General features: G+C 41.4%; 1 protein-coding gene across 1 annotated transcript in view; it reads right to left on the minus strand.

The window, feature by feature from the left end:
* Positions 1-23,566, minus strand: part of jade2 (jade family PHD finger 2) — a 216,734-nt gene that overhangs the window by 133,241 nt on the left and 59,927 nt on the right. Inside the window, exon 4 of the mRNA XM_005727707.1 lies at positions 16,931-17,088. Within this exon, the coding sequence (XP_005727764.1) occupies positions 16,931-17,088 (158 nt within the window). The remainder of the gene's footprint in view (positions 1-16,930; positions 17,089-23,566) is intronic.

Here is a 23,566-nt window from a genome sequence, read left to right on the forward strand (position 1 = left end):
GACGGACGGACGGACTTTATTTTAGTCATCTGTTATTAAGTCAGGTCCTCATTAACCTTCTTCCATTGTTTATTACAAAGGAGAATAAAACGGAGTAACAACCAGATGCATGAAAGGCTAACTGGTGGCTGTTTTCCATTTGCACCTGTAGTTGCACTCTGGCAGTGCACAGTTGAATCCAAAAAAAGAAGAAATTCAGCTTTGCTCCTAAACCAGAAGTCATGGACCGAATCAGTCCTCGGATACAGAAATTGTTCTTGTTTACAGTGATTTTAACATGCAATTTTACTGCTACTTAAGATTTCAAAAGCGTTATTATTAATAACACTCTGCACCAAACCGCTTTTACCAACTGAGCTGCTCCACCTTGTTGAATTACATTAGTGCAAATGTAAAATATTAAAAAACCAGCAGGCTTCTACTGTCGATGCAACACGTTTCTCTTACAGCATGCTGTGAGGGTTTGTAGAGAGTATGCAACAGCTTATGGGAAAGGAATTTGTTATTATGAATTGCTCTGCAGAACAGTCCAGTAATTGGCTTGGATTCTGAGAAAAAGTCAGATCACCCAAGGGAAAAAACATGTCAACCTGACCACACTGAGGAAAGATGCGGAACAATCTGCTAATAATCCGCAGAAGCTTTGATTCTTTTCATGCCGTAACTGTTGTGATTCTCGTCCTCTGATGTCGCAATCTCGATGAATCTGAACCACCAGGGGCTTCGACAGAACGCTGTAGCACACTAGCTTTTAAAAGTATGAATATTAACACGTCACTCAATATTTATTCCTTTATTCTCTATTTAAACAGGCCCAAGGGAGGCCCAGGATGTTTACATACCAAGGATGATATCAGTTTTTGTGGTGTGTTTGTTATTGTATGGCTTACTTTTCTTCCTGTGCTTGGGAAACTAATTTACTCTGAAGGGACGGTAAATATGATTCTTAATTTAACTGTTTTTTGTTTGTTTGTTTTTTTATGTCCATTAAAAAATGGAAACCTAAGACACACTTTATGGCATTTGTTTTTCTATTCGCTCAGGGGGTGCAAAAATTTATAGTTGTGTTCATTTTTATACACTGAACACACAGTGTCTAGGCATCAAACACATAAATTTAGCCCAGCTTTATTACCAGAGACACTGCGGGGAACCCCTGTGGGCTTTGAAATTGAGACAAGGGAGTGGAATAATAGGTCAAAGCAATGCAGCCTTGAGGATGCATCCACACATGCACACATTTAGACATGTCCAAATACACATACTTCACTTTAACGGTGCGAGCCTACACTTAGCGCCGTCTCCATGCATCTCACACACGTGCACGCAGACTCCCACCCTCTTCCTGCATTCTTCCCCTGTCTGACACACTTCCAGTAAGCCCACCAACACTTCAAAAACAGCCCTCCACCACCAGCACCAGCCCCTCAGACAACAGTGCCTGCTAAAAACATGCACAGCAGAGTCACACAAAAACAAACACCATCTTCTTCTTGGAAAAAACAAAAACAGTAAAAACAAGCCACAGGTGCAGCCAAATCCTTCATCGAATTGTGACAGTTTCGCATTTAGTTACAATCCTATGTCACAGCAAAAATAAACATGTTTCCATGTGCATATAACACTTTCAGTTTTTATAGATCTTTGTTCTCCTCGAGAGTTGTCCGTCATATTGGCCATGATACAACCACCAATGTGTAGCGAGTGGTTTCTGGAGGTTGCTGGCAGCCCTCGTGAATCATTTGGTTGCGAGCAGTTTGCCGTGGTCGCCTGTAATGTGTAATTAATGATCCCACGATTCTGTCTCTTTGCATAAGTAAACACTATAAGTAAGCCTGCACTCTGAGAGCTGCAGGCTCTCCATACAGGCGATGTAATCCACTGCAATGATCCACTGCAAACGTGCACCCGTGCAGTTCTTCAAAATCCCAACCGCATGATGCTGCAAGTGGATGACAGTGTCTGTCATTAAATACCAATTGGTCGTCAACTAAGCCACAACAAAGACAGAAGCGACAGTGGAGCATTGGGAAAAGTACAGGTAGTGATGACTGCAGTGGACATTTTTCACAGTTTCACTTCAACTCTTTGTATATTATAATTCTCTTTTCTGCAGCCGGCAAACAGTCCGTGGGAATAGCCCACAGACTGGCTACATGAATTTTAGCTTAAGATGTCAATTTTGTTAGCAAATACTCCCCAATTACTAGCCGAGCAGTAGGAAAACTTGAAAAAGTGTGACACAAACCAGAACCAGAGAGCATTCGCCTTCAAAGTAAAAGTCTGTAATCAACATGTTTCAAAAGAACTTTAAGTTTCTGGGTTGTGCATTTTTCACAGTTTCACTACTGCTCCCCTGTGTTTACAGACCAACCAAAGGAATTGTAATGAGGTTGCTCACCAACCAGTCACATTTTTTCTGAGTTACTAGGGACCATGTGGTCAGTGACAAATCTCTGGGACATTGTGATTGCATGGCCTTACACCATCACACATCCAGACCTTAGGATAAATTGACCCTTCATGAAAAACTGTCCTGGGGTCACTGTTTTTGAATAACAGATCTATTTCAACTGCATTAAGGCAGTAAGTTAGGCATTATTAAAGGCAAGCCTGCTTTGACTCACAAATGTCTGTTGAGGATCACTATGCTGGAGCTGTAGACCATGCTGGTGGTGTTTCTGCTTTCTGGAATACGTTACTACAAATATCTGCCAATAGATCACGAAGACAAAAACAGCTAAAATCATAAAATCAAGGCTTTACAAACCACCTTCGCTACGTCCATATTTATAGTCAATGCGTTGAGTCTAGGAAAGTGTTGTTAACACGTTTTAGTATTTTCCAATTTTAGTATTGATCAGTCTAAGCAAACCTAATAAAACAGCAACAGGGATGAGGTGTCACTACCTCATTGTACAGAAAATTAGGAATTTTCAACTAACTCCCTTCTCAGATTACTAGGAAGCCTTAAAAACTATCTGTGCCTGCTGCCTTTCTTATGAGCTTTGTTTCAATTTCTTCTTTGCATTAGCAGGGCATAAAGCGTCAAGTCTGCTCCTCTGAGATACATTCCCACATGCTTTAATTCTGTGCCTGAAAGCTTCGATTAAACCCACATACAGAGAAACAGGCGAACAGGCAACACAAGGGAAAGGAGAGAGGAGAAGGACGAGGGTTTTGCTGTTATTTGCTAAAGCATAAGCAAAGCTCTGCTGTGTGTCCAGCTCTCTCTTTCCTGCTTTTTGTCATTCCCAGCAGATCTAGTTGTTGTACCGCTCCACTCAACCGCCTCATCTACCTGTTTGTTTACTTATTCCCTCAGTTCCTCCACCATCAACATCCTTCCTCCCCACGGTTTCTCTATCCCTCATTCTCTGGATGATTCGCTCCACCCTGAATCCCTGCCTCTGTCCCTTCATTTTGCCTTTCTTTTGTCCCCATTCTTCTATTTGGCAGACAACCCTCGCCAATGCTCACTCCCTTTTACTTCAGCTCTTTTTTGTGGCTTACCCTTGGTGCAGAAGAAAATACCCAGTGAGAGGCTATTGAGAAGGTCATCCTCTACAATGCGTGCTGATAAATGAGGCAAAAGGGGAGGAAAGGCAGTCAGTTCATTACTGGTGTAATGTGTCATGGGGTTTTTTTATGCTTCAGGGCAGCTACAAACATTTGCACTCAAGTTTGACAAAAGGAAATCAAAAACTCTAAACTCTAAAGTGTTACCTATGCATGCAAGGGGTGCTCTGAATTCTCTGAGCTTTCCAGAAAAGTCTGTGTTTCATCACCGTCGCTCCACCAGGTAAAACCATCGAAGAGGTAGGACTTAGCCCATGGGAGGAGATCTACTAAACAATGAATAGGTTGATGTTTGTTACTTGTAAGAGGATATGATAGTCTATTATACAATAAAACCTGCATGCAGATGCATGGAGTGGTTTTATGAAGAAGCACAACTGTATGACATTCTGTTACTGGAGCCAGTGATCCTCCCTCAGTGACTCGTGCGATACCAAAAGACCGGCTGTTCATTAAGTAATGCTGCCACAAGAAAACACCGCAAAAGCATGCGAGCACCATTTTACGAGATAACCGCCTCCAAAGCTGCTTTTATGCCGTGCTGATCGACTTTCCTCACTCACCCAGAGTCTTTGTTTTTCAGATAAAAACATGAAGTCATATTATTGGAAATAATTTTGTGCTACTGCTCAAAACAGAGGATGAAAATGTCTACATCTATTGCTCTCCATTTGGTTTATCTTCCCTTTCTTTTATCCGTCCGTCCAGGCATCCATCCAAATCAATGGATATTATTTTATTTGAGGCTTGGGCTTGAGGACTCCACTGGGAGAAAAAAAAGCAGTAAACAATGTTTACTCTCCTGGAGGCGGTTAGGTTTTAGTGGCCAGAGTGGGTGGACCGGGTTCCCTAATGTGACCATTAAAGTCAATGGCTTCACCTTGACAACAGGCTGAGGATACTGGCGGGGGACACAAACAGAAAGAGAGGAGTTAAAGAGAGAGACAAAAGAAATACAATAAACCTGCATTTACAAAACTGATCTGAAACATGTTTGAGCAACAGCCTGAGAGGAAAGGAAGACTGCGCACAAATAGAAAGGAAAGGACATTTACTGTGACAGTATTAGTCAAAGTGAGCGTGCACACACACACACACACACACACACACACACACACACACACACACACACACACACACACACACACACATAATGGATCAGTAAAAGAAAGATGGAAGGCAAGCTTAATTATCCATCTATCGTCTCATGTGTCTCGCTCTCTTTCCATCTTTTTTTTTAATATAGACAAACATACAGACACAACACACACACACAGTCAAGTGAAGCTGGCAGATGGTAGATTGGTAAAAGGAAGACAGCGTGGTCCAGATGTTGTTGAACCCACAGTGCAGAAGGCAAAGGGCTTTGATCTTCCATAGCAGAGAAGAACTGCTGGATCTCAACAGAGTTGAAGTCCTTCCTTCAAAGAAAGAAAGGTGTTTCCAGCATATAGACTTAAAAGGCTATATTTACAGGTGCAAAAGTATATTCAGAAAAACTATTTTTTAGCTGCCAACATCATCCGGGATTGATTCGCCAGTCGACAGCCCCCTCACTTTTATTTTGAAAGTTCCGCTGCTAACCGGCTAGCCCCATCGGATGTCTCAATCGCCAATAGTTTATTGCCTCTCCATGCAGTCTAATCCCACGGCCGTATAACCTAACTTCAGCAAGTGGAGATGAATCCTCGTCACACTCAAGGTAAATGGCTCACAGTCCACTACACTGAGCTGTTCAAACGACCACAGGATAAGAACCTCACTAAAAAGCCAGCTGAATGTGAATATACTGCTCCTTTATTCATTTGCCAGAAAGTACTTGGTAGATAAAACACTAGCAGAGCTCCTTATAAAAAGTTATTATTTAATAATAAGTAACTTAGGAAATAAATGCAGTAGCGCCTTTTGCATGTGTGTCTGCGTCTGTGTGTGTGTAAGAAACACTTGGTGTAGCACAGCAAGGGATGCAAGATGTAGCAGTGTTTACTGAAAAAAATACCCAAGGGACAGCTCAGATGTATCACAAACAGATACACACACACACACACACACACACACACACACACACACACACACACACACACACACACACACACACACATCCTGCGCATCCACAAATGCGGGTGCCTAAACACACACAGTCCAGACTCCCACTCATGGCTCTTGGGTTTACTCACATGACACATGACACCCATGTGGGGAACAACAATGATGCACACACAAAAATCTACACACAAAATCTACCCACACTCAGCCTAAGGGTAACCTGGAGTAAACACCACCAGCCACACATGCTGTGTTGTGAACAGGGAAATTGCTTTCATACACACAAGAGCAAACACACACACACACACACACACACACACACAGAAATGCTTTTACCCCGTTGTAATTTAAGAAAAGCTGCATTCATTTATCAACTCAGACTGATTCTACTTCACACTTTATCCGGCTAGTCATTGCGTTTTTCAGTCGAGCCTTCAAATTAGTTTTTTGTCAATGGCACTTAATAACAGTAGCCTGGTTAAAAAAAAAAAGATTAAATAAATCAAAAACTGCCAACTGAATCTCTGGGTAGGAAATGTAGAGGAGGCATCTGCCAGCATATTTAGAGTTTGGCAATCTGCTTTACCAATTCCAAAACACACACACACATGCACACACCTTAGCAAGTTAAACCTGTTGTTTAGAAGTGAAATGTTTAAATTTTCAGTCCCCAGACTTAAGCCAGTTTTTGCCCACAAGCCGCTTGAGGTGAATGGGTTTAACTGGAGAGTGACTCACCCGCTAACTCAGCTCTGGCCGATGATCAGTCAGTGTGAGAGTCAGCCTGCCAGCCGTGCAGGCAACCAGTCATTTAGTCCGCTTTTCAGCTCTGTCATTCCACAGAGGTCGGCCAGCCAGTCAGTCAATACAGTACTAAAATTAGTGGTCAAAGATGGGACACTCAGACCGCCATTGTGCTGCTTGCTTGTATACTGGCCAGAAGTACAAAAAGAAAATTCATCCAGACTGCCAGATTTCAGTCACTGCAATCAGTGAGCAAACAAGGCTGCTTGTCTTATATGTGATTAATAAAGCACCCGGAGACCCAGCCGCACGCTGTGGTAACGCGAGAGCAGAGGGTTTTGTTCTTATTTTCATGCAACCACTCATTGACCCTTTACTCGTCCATTCAATCAGTCAAGGAAGTGGCTGTTCTCCCAGGCATCTGACAAACAAACCACCCAGGCAAGCAGTCACGGGGCTGGTCAGCCATTCAGGAAAAGAGCCTGAAATGTGGTGAGCAACAGCACCACTGACCCAGTCAAGTAGTGAGTAGGCAGTGTTGGGTTTTTTTTACAAAAAACAACACGGTGAACATACTTCCATTTTTTTTTCAACCAAAAAAGCCAGGGAGAAACCAATCAGGCAAGTGGCAAGCAGAGTGAAATCTACCAGCCAATCAGTCAGTCAATAAACCTGTCAGCCAGCAACCTGGCCAATCACTCAGGCAGCCAATGACTCAAACAACCAGGCATGGTTTATTGAGAATAGTCTCCATTGTGGTAAAAGATGTACCCAGTGACTCGGTGAACTCATTCAGAAATGAGCATGTATTATTATGTTTCTTTATTTGCCATTATGGTTCCCCTCCAGCCTCAGTGGGAAGTTTATTAAACCCCTTCCCGAGGAAAGACATCAAAAGCTATTTCTCACTGTAACATGCTATTAGCTTTGTCATGAGGACCTACCAGATACAGACAGCAATGGCCCTGTTTGGCTCCTCAGCCTATACTTAAAGAAATACAGTTCTCATATTCGCTCACTCACCGAGCCAAAAGCAACCAGATCAGCCTGCGGTCGAGAGATATGCTACTTAACCCCTCATAGCAATGTAGTGATGAGATACTGTGGTTTTTGGTATAGCCCTAACAGTCCATCAATGGGTCAATAAGTGATCCATCGAAGTCACTGGATGTTTATCTCTTCATTCCTGCATGCCATTTACATCAGGAAATGATCTAGTTTGTACTTAGAAAGTCACATATAAAATATCCCCATATTTACAGATTTTTCCTCTTTGATATATAGCACAACTTTATATTCTTTGTGGAATTACATATGTCTGTCATATACAGCTAAACACTAAGTACATCCTCACTGCTTCCATAGGAATTAAAGCAGAAGATTTGGCAGTTTGGAGCATTCAGATGTGCAGGAGTGGATGTCTCAGCAAATTTACGCCAAGGTTGGACCGTCCGAGAATCTACATAAAACCCAAGAACTACATCTCAGACTCTACAGGCCTCAAAGAGCAGGTTAAATGTTCAAGTTCAGGACAGCACAATTAGAAAAAGACTGAACAAGTATGGCTTGTTTGAAAGGATCTCCACATTTTGATGATATTGTGTACTACACATCACAAGTTGGTCCAACCTGTTACTCTTTCGTCTCGGCTGCCAAACGGACAGATGCACGCACAATGAACAGCACTAGAAACACACACCAGGAAGGAAATGTATTCAAGTATTGTTGAGTAAAATGCATAATTTCTCCTAACTGTCTTGAAGGGGCAGACTGCAAATGTTTTTAGCTAAGTGTTTTTAATCTTAATGACACTGCATGAAGACATAGTAGGCAGTAAATTACAAATTACATATTTATACAGTGTAAAGTGCCTCGATTATCCACCTGTTCTGTCACATATTAATTCTGAAGGTCATTTATGTAGGCAGCTTTTCCCAGAACGACAAGCACCATGTTACACGTATATCCATCTAACCAAGTTAAAGAGGCATCGAGAGTATCAGAGTACAACAGACTACTAACAAACATCAGCACTGTGTGTGGAACATATTAGTTTCACATGCACCCGATGACCCAGTGAATGACGGTGCTGGTGATGCTGCTCTTACTCATCTTATCATCTGATAAAGAGCCTTTTCAGAGAGCCAAGGCTCCAGATGTTATTGTGAACACCTGTTACACATACAAACACATACTTGGATGAAACGTGTGCACATACAATCAACACTCAGGAACGTGAACCTTTTCATAGTGAGCTGCAGCTGGGCCTGGCAGTTTAAAACCACAAGGGACTTCACAGCCATCTACCCACCGCTTTTCTCCATTCCTCCATATTTTTTTTTTTTTGTTTTGTTTTACACCTGTTATTAATGTTCTTGAATGAGTGCTTCTGTTCCGACCTTTCACTGGCAATGTCTCTTCATTAGTTACACAGAAGAGGAACAACAAATGTCACATTTATTCCAAGACGGGAAAGGATACCGAACTGGAAAATGTCTCCAAAGAAGAAGCAGAATCTTCAAAAAAGGTGGTCAGGTCGGGCAGCTGATGAATCTGCAATCTCTTATACTAACTTAAGAGACTTGCTGGGTCCTATGTTTTAAATGAAAAGTGGAAACAAAAGAAATGTTATTTAAAAAGCCAAATTTATTAACCTTTATCAACTCCTTGTATGACAAGAGCGTTGGTGGAGTAAGAAAATCAGCAATATCTGCAAATGTCAACGTATACTTTTTATGCTTTAAATATAGCTGAAGCTTTGAGATACATGACATTTAGACTGTCCTCCATCTCCACCATCCTGCAATTTGTCCTTCTCACCATCTCTCCATCCATCTCACTGCCCTCAGGCTGCCTTCAATCCATTATCTGTGTGTGAGTGTGTGTGTGAGACAGTCACTGAGTTATTAGTAGCCGATTAGCCTCCTGACCCACTGTCTGACTTGCCTGCTGGAAGGGTGTGTTTGCGTGAGTCAAACAGACTGACTTTTTTCTTTATGTAGAAACAGAAACAGCCTGTTTTAATCAGTAACAACCCATGTTTATGCTGCATGATGTTCCATTTGATTGCATCTATTCAAATGATGTTAGTTGGCATTTCCTTCCCTACCCATACCTGAATGCAAAGCTTGACATATGAGCTTCCCCTCTCTAAAGTCCCATTCCAACTCAATCAGTGGTACTGGTGGAGGTCCAGGGCAATTATACTTTTATCCAGTCCCAACCTGCCAAGTCCATAGTGCTTGGCCATCCAGAGAGTACAAAAATACTCTGGAACAAATTACCAAATGTTTCCTCTGCTGCACTAACGAACTGACATCTATGTAAAGTAATAATGCGTTGGGTGTTTGGCAGCTGTCAGACTGTCATAACACACGCAGGCTAATAGTCTAAGTGGACTCAGTTTCAGTCTGCAGCTGTTTTTCTGTTGTGTAACACAGCCTTAGTATGTTTTCTATGCAAGAATGGTTGCAGCACAAAATAAATAAGCAGATCTTCAGATGCAGGTAGCATCTTCAAGAATCTCTGGAATGTAAAGCATCAACAGGTGAGTAGTTTTGAAGGTTTTTTCATTCTGTGGAAAATATTTCAGGATTGCTCTGAATGAGGAAACTTTAAGCCAATTAAAAAAAACAAGCTTGTCTGTCTGAGCAGGAATTTCACAGATATCGTTGGTATCTATTCTCACCACTGCCTTCCTGCTTTATCTGACAACAGCTTTTACAGCCTTTCTGGGTTCAAACCCTCCATCCCCTTTGAATAAGGCTGCAAGCTTGTTGCAGGTTTTACATATTAGAGCCAAGTTTTGCATATGATCAAAGCTGCCCGAAACCTGACCTACTGATATTCCACCAATGCACTCCACATGATGTATCTCATTATGTTTTGACAGTTAAAGCTACACCTTTATCTCAGGACTTCCATGGACTCTTGAAGTTAAGCAATCGTGTCAATAAATTAAATCTGTAGCACGTCGATGTGCCAAGTGAGGAGCGATTCCCTCCAACAAAAGCAACTTAAAAAAAACCCCACACAAATCTGCATAATCAATCTTTGCTGTAGTCTTGCAGCATGTAAACCACTCTGGTAAGGATTCTCTCCATGCGATGCTCTCAGTGACCGCAGCTTTACACGGCGCACCAAAAGCCAACATGTTTCGCCAAACCGCAAACAATGGGTTCACATTCACCAGCCTGGCCACCGGTCCAAGGGGGGAAAATGAAGTAATAAATAACATAACCACTATCCCAATTCTTAAATTTTGTGAAAAGGAAAAGATCTTCTCATGTGCATGTGTAATTATTTCCCTCTCTGGTTTAGCATTGCCACTGGGGACCCAAGGCTGTCCAGACATTGCCAAAGCTTGGTTCACTATCTGCACATAGCCAGTATTACGCAACGGCTAATTACTTCCACTCAGTCCCGACAAAACCATGGAGAAGGAGAGAGGAAAGAGGGAGAGAAGAGAAAGGGAGGGGGGAGTGTGTGATAAAATAAAATAAAAATGAACAGAAAGGAGACGAGACGGCGAAAAGAGAAAAATGAGGAGAAAAAAAGAAGAGATAGAAGAAGGCAACGATGAAGGACAGACACAGAGAAGCAAGGAGGGCTTGAGACTTGCTATCTATTTTCCTTCCTGCTGTGTTTTGGTAAAGATAGGTGCAGAAAAAGAGCATCAAACCATAATGACCTCTTCACCAAATGCCACAGCTGTTTTACTGAAAATCATGCCACAGCAGCCAAATATGGTCCAAGGAGAGAGGGAAATGTAGAAGAGGAGTGTTGTCAAAGCCAGACGGGGCCTGCAGCTCTTTTCCTCTCCAACAATTTTTGGAGATGATGTCATTATTCATAAAAAACAGAAAAAAGAAAAATGTGTCTGCGCCTTCGGCTCGACTAGGTCGAAAGGTAGAGGGGAAGGTTGGAAGGCTGTGGGAGGGAGGGATGTCGAGATGAAGAGATGCAAGGAAAAGCAAGAAACGAGGTAATTTCTACTTCTGATTTATTCTGATTATGGAGTTAACCAAACCACTTTAACATGAGAAAATGAGAATAAAGAAGTCACCAGATAAAACATTTACCAATTCAATATATTGGTTTAGTTAGTATATATGTTGATATGCACCAACATAAAATACTTAATTTAAAAAGATATTTGGGGTAATTTATTAATAGTGCCATCACATACCTGCAGCTCACACCTGAGGCTGAAAAATGCATTTCCTCTGGTGGCCACTTATAGAGTCACACTTTAAAATGCAACACAAATACACAACGCACCCACTCCTACATATACGGCTACATATAACTAAACACAACCAAAAGTTACAAACTAAAAATATTATTCACTCATGTTATATATGAATATAAATATCTACCGATCTACTTGTGTCTGCATTTATAATAACAAATCAATAAAAATGTAAAAATGAAGACATAAGATAAATGCCTTTTAACCACGTTATGAGTGTTGTTGCTGCACAGTTAATTTGAGCAGAGTTGGGCAAACCATAAATGAGCAATCTAAGATTTCTGACAATAACAAAGAATTTTTTTAAGCCACAGACTTTATTTTTTGTAAGGGCTCATTAATGCTTACAAATAGCAAATGTTAGTGAAATCTGTTTATTTGTCTGAAAGTGACGAAAAGTCGACCAATATACAGTGGTCCCTCGTTTATCGCGGTAGTTACGCTCTAAAAATAACCCGTGATAGGTGAAATCTGCGAAGTAGCCAACTTGATTTGCCTTTGTTGCACTAACAGCAGTTGATTAGAGGATCTGAGCGCTGTCTTGGGGCAATACACGTCGAGAAGGTCTGTTAAGTAACTGGGCACCAGGTTATTTCAAATTTTAAAAGTATACAAGGGTAGGATTTTAGGATTTTAAAAGCATTTAAAAAAACAATACGGAATTTACGGTATTGTTGTGTTTGTTGGGGAGAAAACGTACAAACATACAGTACGGCACTTTAGAGTCACACTGCTAGCGATCGAAGATTTGTGTAAATTTTGCAAGCTAAACGCATTCTGTACTGTACTGGAGACACGGCATGAGATGGACTGACAATGGTCTACAGCCAATCAGGATGCAGAAAACAACGAGCTGTGGAAAAAAAAAATCATGCAAAATTGCACCAAAAAAATCAGTGAAACAGCAAGGCCGCAAAAGGTGAACTGCGTTTTAGTGCGGGAGCAGTATCCAAATCTGTATCTGATTTTTAATTTCCATGTCAGCCTTAAAAATCCTTTTTAGGGTTGTTTTCCCTTCAGAACCTTACAGGTTATATTTATAAGGTCTGCTTATATCCCAGCCCTCTGGGAAATAGTTGTCTGTGGGCTATATCTGCTCATACGGTGAAATTCTAATTTTCCTTAAACACTGGTGCTTATAGGAATATCTTCTTACTATCTGTTAGCCAGTTTTCCTTCCAAGTGCTAGTGATCTGCTAAGCTAAACTAAAAGGCTGCTGTTTATATTTAACAACACAGACTTAAGAGTGCTCCTCTAACTGAATTTGTGTTGTTTACAATTTGACATAGAAACACCCAAGCATCACTCTTAATTTTTAATGGTAACCCTGCAGTAGTTATTGCTGTAAGTACTTTTTTTGATGAATGAGTTCCTTAAAAATATTTGTGTGCTATACAATGTATACTTGTTATCAAATTTATCAAATGAGAATGAAAAAAAAAACCTACTATGGAATTTATGTTTAATCTTTCTTCAGCTGACAAGCCATAACAGCCTTATTGGCCATATGTCTTATTCTACGTGGGCGACAACCTCTGCTATTAACTTGTTTGTAATGAATTTAAAAGACAGAAGAAGCTCATTGTTTACTGGTGACCTTTCAAGCGACAACGAACAAAGCAACAGCTGCCCATAAAAGCACTAAAGCAAATAGCAGACAAAAAAAACCAACTATTTTCCCACAATCTTACAAGTCATTTCTAACTAAAAATGTTCTAATAGCACTGATTTATGTTGATAAGCTGCATAAACTGACAGCTTAAAGAGGTATCCTTACAGTCTGGTAATTGCATTTGCTTGTGACCTTTTACCTAAAAAATGTCTCAGCATCATCATCACTTACTCTGTGAAAATAAGCTCTCCTACCACCGATTCTGCCTGACCGCAGGGGCTCGTATATGGGTAAAACCTAGGAAATCACAGGGATCAGTTTCAGACCAAGCATATCGCAGAACGAAGTGTGGAGAGGAAAGGATAGGAAAGAGGAAGAGGAAGAGGAAAAAACGAGGGGCGTCAAAGTGACACACGAGAGGGGGGAAAAAGGATGAACGTCGGGGGCTCTGACAGAGACCATCAGCTCATTCACACTTACTCTTCTTTAACACTATCCCACCATTCATCCATCATCACTCCATTTCAGCGTCACAGTAAATCCCTTCTTCGTCCTATCACATACAAGATAATAGATATGCCCGCATGCATCCATCTATCCTCAACTATCTCTTTTATGCGTTTCTCTTTCTCTCCCAATATGCTCATCTATCTCTCTGCCTCCAGGCCCTGTTCAATCTGTTAGCGCCATATTGCTTATAAGCATGAGCGTGTGTGTATATGTCACAAATGATATTAACCTGGTAAGCAATGCAAACAGTAAGGGTGGCACAGCAATCCTGTCAAACCTCATAGATGACCAGATTTTTTCCCGTTTCCTGTTCTATTATTTATAACATTTGTCTTCTGCCTGCAGTCAGACTCATTCATTCTTTTGTCTGATTTCAAATTGAAAAGAAAGTAAAACTGAAAGACAAACTGTTTGTTATTAAAACTGCGTACTGACAGATATCGCTATTAGACATGGCATTAGACCATTCCAACTCCCTTTTCTGCTGTCATGATCCTAAAGATTTCTGTTTTATTTATAAGGGAGTGGCTGAATGGTTAATGAAAAATAATTACTTCAATTCTATTCATGGCGACCATGAATGTGCAAAATAATATAATGGGTGTTCAGAGTGTTGCCAAACAACACTGTAATACAGGTAAGAGATTGAGCTTGTAATCAACCCCCAGCCTTGTGAACATCCCTGCTGCCTCCTGACCTGCAGCCACTTCTGAACTTCGAGCATCGCAGTGATTTCTTTCCAGTCTAGTCCTTAAACAGCTAGAGAAAAAGGTTATTGCCTCAAATAGCTAAACAATTGGTACAGCAAGTAATTATTGAGGTTATTTAATTTAAAATAAATCAATTTACTCATAACATAATGATTAGTGTGCAAATAAGTCCTCTAACATGCTGATGTACCTTCATAGACCTACAAGTAATCCATTTAAAGTACATGGGAGAACATCTCAATAGTGTGAAAAAGAATAAGCTAACTTGAATGTGTAGGTACCTCGATATGGTATGGCCCATGTACAGCTCAAAGGCAACTGGCACCAACCTGATTATCATACACATAAGGAGCCAAGATGGCATCTGGGTAGAGGATTATTCACTTTTCCAACTTCCCCCCAGAAACACTTGGGTCTATTTCCAACTTCTATTTTGAGCTTTGCATTTAAAGGAGTGGATAAGGCTGAGCTGCCACATTTTTGAATAGTTTTCTCTTGTTTATGCTAGGTAGTGAGCGACTGCTGTTGCTTTCTGGTTTGTTTCTTATGAGTAAGTTATCTCAGTTTGGAGTGTAGACAGTTTTTCTTGTTTGTTATTTTGGCCTTGGCTCATTCTGACATTGATTTGTACTCCTGAATTTGTGAAACTACTACGTCTTCGTCTTTTGGTTGGTCCCTTTATGGGTCGTAATAGCAGATCATACGCCTCCATCTCACCCCATCCCAGCATCCTGTTCTGTCACACCAACCCTCGGCATGTCCCTCTTCACTACATTCATTCATGAATCTTCTCTGACATCCTCCTCTTTTCGTTCTGCTTAGCAGCTCCATTTTCAACATCCTTTGGCCAATATTTTCATTATGTCTAAATTATCTCAGCCTTGCCTCTCTATCTTTGGTCTCCAAAAGGCTCAACCTAAACCTTTCCTCTCCTCTGAAACTATTACTTAATAAATACAACACCTGTTGATTTACTCAAGTTTTTCTTGTGGCTACTTGGGATTTAAAGTAGACAGGAGTTTTTCTTGTACTGCATTAGTCCCCCATAGATATTGCATTTCATTAATTGGGGGCTTGTCCGGGATTCAGACCTAGGACCTCTCGCTGATAAACTTGGGGCAAGATGGTGATTTTTCTTCCAGTTTAGCCCTTGAATAATTAAAAACAATTTAGAACAAACAAAATGCCTCCAACAGCTTTAAATAGTGGACAAATATTTTTAACTTGAGTCAAGAGTGGAAAAAAACAAAAAAATTTTTTTGCTTTCCTCTAACCAACATGTGTGTCACCTCTTCAGCTACTCCATGTTCCTGTAAAAAAACAAAAACAAAAAAAAACCCCACTGCCTCTATATTTTTGTTTAATAATTTTCTGCGACTGGGGTTCTTGAGCCATGTAAATTGGGGGGGAAGCATTCATGGATGCAGAAGGTTTGAAGAGGATAAGTCATGACTCGATAACTTGTTTATTTCTCCGTCTCTCAAAAAGACTGAACACTTGTGTGTGCTTGCCAGTGCGTGTGTGGCCTCACAGTATGGCATGTCTGTGCAACAGGCATTACCAGGCAGTCTGAGCATTTTCATTAGTTCCTAGAACACCAAACAAACCACACGGGCATGTGAAGCAGCTGCAGTAGTACTAGAGAGCTGGAGAGACTACCGCCATAAGAGAGACACACAGAGGGAGAAAGAGAAAAAGGTGACTAATTTACAGTATGGGAGTGAATGTAAGTGGGTCAAAGTGCATGCCTGTACACATCTGCCTACCAGCTTGATGTTGTGTGTGTGTGTGTGTGTGTGTGTGTGTGTGTGTGTGTGTGTGTGTGTGTGTGTGTGTGTGTGTGTGTGTGTGTTTACGGACGAATGAACTGAAGCACAGAAAGCTAAAGCGTCTCACTTTATATCTTTGTAGATTTCCGTGTGCAGGAGTGAGTGTGCATATTTTCCATTTCAAATGTATTGCTAATTAGTGTAATTGCAGGAAATGTAATTATGTAAAGGCTTCCCACACCTGTTATTACACTTTAATTGCCCCCCCCCCCAAAAAAAATAAATTGCCCTTTGTTTGTTATTTTTAATCATTCCAGCAAAAGCTCTTTGGAACTTCAGGCATCTCGTCTGCTCGTTTAGCCACATTTACAAGAGCTTATCAAAATTACCTTAGCAAATTTAATTTTCACAGTTGTATGAACTTTGCAACAAAATCTACAATCTAACAATATTCCAAAAAGAAAAAAGAAAAGCAATTAGTCATGCCAAACAAAAGTTCAAATGCAAAACTTTTCCAAGATCTCTTTAAAGGCAGCAACTTCGTGTCCCCATTGGCAGCTGTTAGTGCTTACAAGAGCAATGCAGATTAAATCTGCCTTTCAGACTTTAATGAAATGGAGAACAAAAGAAAAAATACCTTTGGTACTAAATACCAGACTACTGCATGGGTTTGGGTGTTTATCGGTGTGTTCTCTGTGTATTTCCTACCTGACCACAGGCTCCGGTATGGCCTCTAGGTTGGCTGGGACCTGCACTCCCTTCTCCCACTCTTGTCTCCAAGGGTCTGAAAGCACGTAGAAGTCGTCTGGGCCGAGCTGGGCTGAGTCCGGCAGCTTCATGGCAGTGATGAAGTCAGTACGAAATACCTTTGCAGAAGAAGAGAAAAAAAATGTAAGAAGGTCGTGTGATTGGCTAGGTTTTACCAAGGTGGGACTTGGCCCAATTGAAAAGGGATTTTTGGATCCAGAATCATTCTTTAATATTGTGAGTTACTGCAAAATGGCACATGTTTACATGTACACAACAGAACATCAATAAGAAAAACTGGGAAGCATACAGAGTCAGATATCTTTCTGAACCAGTGACCCATATTATGCATGGTTTGTGATTTTAACACAGTCTCGCCCTGCTTTGTTATTTTCTTCAATCTTCTAATTTCTGCCTGTGTCTTTCAGCAAAAACAAATCTTATAAATCTTTATATTGATACCAGTTTACAAATCTAAATATTATACAACACCTCAAAGTAGACCGTATTTAACACTTACTATTGACTCTCTTGCACAATTCTTGAATATATCATTTTTAGCACAGTGTTGAGAGAGACAAAGTAAGGCCAGAACAAAAGCTCCAGCTGGGAATGAAACTGTAGACCAGTTTGGTCACAGCATGTGCAACCATTAGGCCCACAGAAAACCCCACAATAACAACACAATATTTTTAAACTACCCAGTTCATCTGAAAGCTGGTCCTACAAATAATATCTTCAACAACTCTTGGGTCTTACTTAAACAGAAAGCCAGCATGTAACTCCAAAACTGCAACTAATGCACAGGAAAACAATGCTCGTGGCCAGAGATAACCTGTGACAAACCCCCCCCCCAAAAAACATGGAAGCCTGGTGCGGTTCCAAAGGCAGACCGTTTTCACGATGACTGATGCCATGTTATGCAATGCATTTTCCCTCAGTAGCCTCCAGTCAGTCAAGCCCCGTCTCAGGGCCTAAGTGATCCTCAATGATCCTCACAGCCTGTAGGCTCAGACTGCTCATGATAAAGCCGTTACTTACAACAACAAAATGTCAGGCTTGTGTTTGACTTCCCAGCTCAGATTTACCATAAATCTCTTGCGGCCTCAAAATTATGCATCTTTTGCATTTCTTTTGCTGACGGCTGCCTGACACTAAACACTGGTGTAACATTTGATCAGGCAACACAACATTGAGAACAGATGTGCAACGGCACTGAGATGCATTTGTCTAGTAAAGTATAAATCCCAGATTTTGTTGCACTTAATGTCTTTGGCTCTCTTGGGTACTCGGTCATAGACTCTGGAGTCCTTTTAAAGTTTTACTGGATGACAGGGACGGGATTTGCTGCTCCAGTATTCCAGCAGCGCACCACACAGTCGGTGCTTCTTCCCTCTGCAATTAAAAATAATTGCAGTGCATTACGTTTTAGTGCAAATACAAACTTGAAGGTGAACCATATGTGACACCATCAACTGATGTTACTTCAGATGACACAGAGAGGGAAGGGACGTGTCATTTCACTACAACCGTGCATCCTAGCATCTCTCCCTCAGCGGGTTTCGTGTATTTTAAGCGTCTCCTGATTTCTCTCATCTTTTCATTCAGCCTCTTCCTCACATCTTGAATGGGACAGACTGAGATGTAAGGAATGGTTGCAAGCAAGGGGAATAAAACATTTTGAAACACACGGACAGATGAAAGAAGAAGTAAAAGGTAAGGAGGAAGAAGCAAGTGGAACACTGATAAACTCAAGTGGTGGTAAAGTATTGATATTAACCAATATGAAATCATTAAAAGTACAATTCTTGGGAGGATTTTACAAAAACAAACTAGGTGTGCCTGAGTGTGATGTGGCATTTGAGGACACGAGGGAGTGGATGCATTCAAGCAGACACTATCGTTCTTGCACATAATGCGAACGCACACACATAAATTCTCCGTCTGCTTTACCAGGGACCTGAAGCAGCGATATTATCAGTCATATAGTCAAGGACATCAGTCAAGAACACACAGGCATAAACACACAAAGCCACACACACACATAAAAAAAACAAGCAACACTCCCTCGCAGTGGTGCCAAATCAACCGTATGACTTCACTCTGCATTTTATCATTACTTTCTAAGCCTCCTTATCCCTGCTATATTAGCTCCTCTTCTCCATCTGTCTCTCTATTAACCTCCCCGTCTCCCTCCCCTCCCTCCATCCCTCCTTCCTCTCCATCTCTCCATCCCCTAATGTGTGTTTTTATCGTCTCTATTTTGACCTAAGAGACACGATGAAGAAAAACAGACTTGTAAGACGAAAAATGGAGTTAAAAGAGAGATAACAGAAGCAAAACTGGGTGGAGATAAAAATGAGCAAGAAAGCGACGGATGGAGATGGAGTTTAAGTCTCCCAGTGGACCACGAGAAAGCCCGCAGATGAATTCATTCGCTTGTACAATGTAAATGGAATTTTTTACTTTAAGACGTAGCAGTCACCTCCTGCATCTGCAATGTGGCTATCCAATGTTGACCATCCTCTAAATGCCAGTCTAACAAAACCAAGGGCGCCCACTTCTGCTCATCCACTGCTCTGTTTTGAGGACAGTGAGGCCCACTACGACTTCACCTGCCCAAGATCTCCTCTGCGTGCTCTGCAAGCGGCCACGCTCAGCAACCTTCCAACTGCAGCCATGCAAGAGCCTGCAGAAGATTGCCGGTTTGCCATAACCACTACTGACCAGCAGTTTACTTTACAAAAGCAACAACGGCAGCGCAAAGTGCTGACTCTGCTGACAAAGATAACAATAGAAGCCACTCTTCTTTGGACCTGGACCTGAAAAGGGACAGCTAAACTGGACTTCAAGGCTTTTTTAGCTTGGATCTGATCTACAATAACCTCCTCTAGCAACATCCAAAAAGTCTGGTAACAAACCACCGAGGCACAGCATAGCTTCCCATAGCACATGGTTAACAATATGGACACTTAATATAAAATGTTGTTTTTTTTTATATAGCGCATTTTGAAACAACAGATGTCGAAAGAAAATTAAAAAAGCAAAAACTGGTAGGTCTTTAGAGTTGATTTAAAATTCTCAATTGTTGAGCAGGTTCTTTTGTCGGAAGGAAGAGTTTTCCAGAGCCTGGGGCCAATAACAGCAAAGGCCCAGCTGCCTGGGAGAGAGGAGGGCACTGAGAGAAGTTGTTGGGATGATGGACTCATTGACCTGGAGGCAAAATACTGAGTTTAAGATCTGCAATGCACTGTGAAGATAATCCATGGAGGACTCTATAAAAAAAAAATAATAATACAACTTTAAAGTCTATTCTAAACTTCACTGGTAGCCAGTGCAGCTGGGTGAAAACCGGAGTGATGTGCTCTCTTTTCTTTGCGCTTTCTTTGTTAAGCGTTGAGCAGCTGCAGTTTGAACCATCTCCAATCAAGGTGGAAACTGTCAATCCTACACACAGGGAGCTGCAGCAGTCAAGCCAAGAGGTGCCAAGTCGTCGATAACTGTTTCTACATCACTGGCTTTGACTTAGTGATGATTCTCCGCTGATAAAAGCTGACCTTCACAACATTCCTGGTTTGATTGTTAAAAGTCAAGGAGCTACCCATAAAAAACACCAAGATTTTTAACAGTAAATTGGACGCGACTGGATAAAAGACCAATATCGATGCCTCGGTGAGAATGTTTGTAGAGCTTGAAAGGGTCATTCAGTGAAAGCACTTTTTTTTTTTTTGCCATCCAGGATTTCAGATGACTCAAACAGTCAAAGGGACTCTTTGTGGAGTGGTCACCATCTGGTGCGACAGGTAGATGAACATTTAATTTCTGTTCATCCATTCAAACGTGATCACTGTAATGGTTCGATGCTAGTTATCCTGTACACAGAAAAGACAGCTTGCATGCCAACTAATGATCTTCCTTATTAACCTACCACCATTATTCCCTATGATCATACTTTCATACATTCAATTAGCTTAAGCATCACAAGAAAAAGTCAAAACACCCCACGCATCCTCTTCCTCTCTGGCCCAGCACATGTGGGACGGAACAAAGAGACACATAATCTGACGACACACATCCACCAGTGTGCACAGACACACAAGCTTTTTTAACACCTACATTAATGCCGGTGCTGCCTGTATGAGGCATGGCTGTATTAACAGCCAGTCATAACCCGTACACTGATATTAAAAACACTTGTGCCAGCTGTTCAGTGTGCAGCATTATTATCAAGGCTCAGTTTCAGTGAACAGCAATAAAAACTGTAACCTTAAAGTAGCTCACTCTGTCCCTGGACTGGCAGTATAACTGTGTGGGGAAGCCTCTCTTCACTATCTCTGAGGTGCAACACATCAAAATCCCTGAAAAAAACAATAAAACAATCTAAACCCGCCAGAGTCTCCCAATTTAATCAGGAGTCATCTTATCAAAATCCGATCAAAGGATAAGTAAATAAGAAGACTACAGATCTACTTTGAGGCTGTACTCAGGCACGGTAGTGCTTGGAGCTAAGTGAGTGATCACTGTGACATGTTTACCACCTTAGGTTTTCATATCAGAGTGCTAACATTTGTTAAGTAGCAGTAACTACAGTTCACTAAATGAAGTGCAGCTAAGGGTGACTGGATTCCCATTAGTTCTTCAGCAATTCGGTCAATTTCCAGAGTTATTATGAATTTCAGTTTTCACTTAATGATGGAAAATTCAAGATTACTCAAATTCATCCCTAGGAGAGCGCAAATTTGTTTATTTTCATTTCAATGCACACACATCCATAGTCATCGAGGTATTTTCACTCACAAGCTAGCAATTTCTGGAGTTTGTCAGGGATCACGCTATTAGGGTTCAGCATCACCAAATCCTGACTTTCTCCACAACATTTTGTGACATATATCAGTAATAGAGGACAGCGTGTAGGAAGAGGACAGAGGGAGAAGAGGAAGAGCAAAAATTATGTTATGTGAAGAGAGGACAGGGCCAAGCAGTGAGAGGGAGAGAAACAGAGAAAAGGAAGTGAAATTAATTTCAGTCAGTGGAAAGAGAGACGAAAGACAAGGCCGGACGGGGATGAGGTCTGTGTGTGTGTGTGTGTGTGTGTGTGTGTGTGTGTGTGTGTGTGTGTGTGTGTGTGTGTGTGTGTGTGTGTGAGAGAGAGAAAGTGCAGTATATTAAAAGGCCATATGTAAAAAGCAGCATCCTTGCTTCTACTGCTTGGCTGCTTCTGCCGTCTGCCAGCCAGCACAAATAAATAATGCAATGGAGCAAGGATGTTTGCGCCTGTGCGCGTGTGTGCGTGCAAGTTCAACCTGTACTGTAACTGTGTGTTCGTCTGTGTGTGGGTAAGTGTGTGTTGACAGTGAGTCAAGGCCATCATGAATCTTGTCTTCCCCTTCAGCAATACCAGAGGAGGAAAGACAGAGACTAAGGGCAATCCACTCCTCCTTAATCTTTCTCTTTTTACTTCTTCCATCATTTCTCTTCCTCTGTTTTCATGCTCCTCATCAGCCGAAAAACATGGTAGTGGAAAAGAAAGAGGATGACAAAAAGATGAAAAAAGAGCGGGGGGTTGGGGGGGTAATAAAAATGCATGGTTGGGGAAAAAAAAGGGGGAAATAATAGAGAGCCAAATAAAAGGACTGAGATACAAAGGGAAGAGAGGATAACCAAGAAAAGAGGGGAAAGTTAGGGATGAAAAGAGAAGAAGCCAGAGGTAAGGAGAGGAGACAGGAGGGGAAAAGAGGAGAGGAGAGGATCAGTTTTATTACTGTGTGTTTGTACAGGAATGACTTCGGCTAATTAATGTCTAGGAAACACTATTACAAGCTCCCGCAGTTTTATGTTCTACCTCGCGTCTCTCTCTCTCTGCCTCTCCAGCTCAACACCATCCTGCTCTTCCTCTATTCCACTGCCCACCCTCTTCATCTTTTTACGCTTTCTCTGACAGACAGTTGGGAGTCGCCCGTACTCAGTGACGGATGACAGTCAGATAGATGGAAGAGGAGAGCGATAAGAAGATGAGAGGTCCCAGAAGACGGGCTGTAAAAGTCAAGCAGGTAGAGGGGCAGGAAAGCAGTCCCTGCTTCCAAACTGTCTGCCAATTTTTCTTTTTTTTTTACGCAAAATATAACATATGAGTTGGGGGTGGGGGGTGGGGGGGGGGGGGTGTTCTCCCTTTAGCTTTCACAGAGCAACAAAACAAATCCAGCAGAAAAATGGAAAAACAGAGACCTTCGAGCACTGATTAGATTTGAGTAACTAGTTTATCCTTTACAGAGTCAGTTAGTGCCGGCTGTATTTCATGCAAAGACCAAAACAAAGAAATCCATTTGGCTGCATTGTAACTGAGCAACTAATGAAGAGTTATGTACAGGAGTGACAGTACCAATGTCAAATCTCTGGCTGCTTTTGGAAGAGAGAGCCTGTTGTGCAATGAGCCTGAAGCAGCAATGGAAACTCTGTCAGTAATTACTCAAAAAGTGCATTTCTTTTTCCATTTATCACATGATTTATTTATTGCTGGAGAGATTTTCCACATCCATCAACCATAATAACTTTGTTCTGAGGAGAGCATGTGATTGAATTTTGCCATTTCCACTCAGC

This window comes from Pundamilia nyererei, unplaced genomic scaffold, assembly GCF_000239375.1.
Source record: "Pundamilia nyererei isolate P.nyererei 1_Seehausen unplaced genomic scaffold, PunNye1.0 scaffold00026, whole genome shotgun sequence".
Taxonomy (NCBI): domain Eukaryota; kingdom Metazoa; phylum Chordata; class Actinopteri; order Cichliformes; family Cichlidae; genus Pundamilia; species Pundamilia nyererei.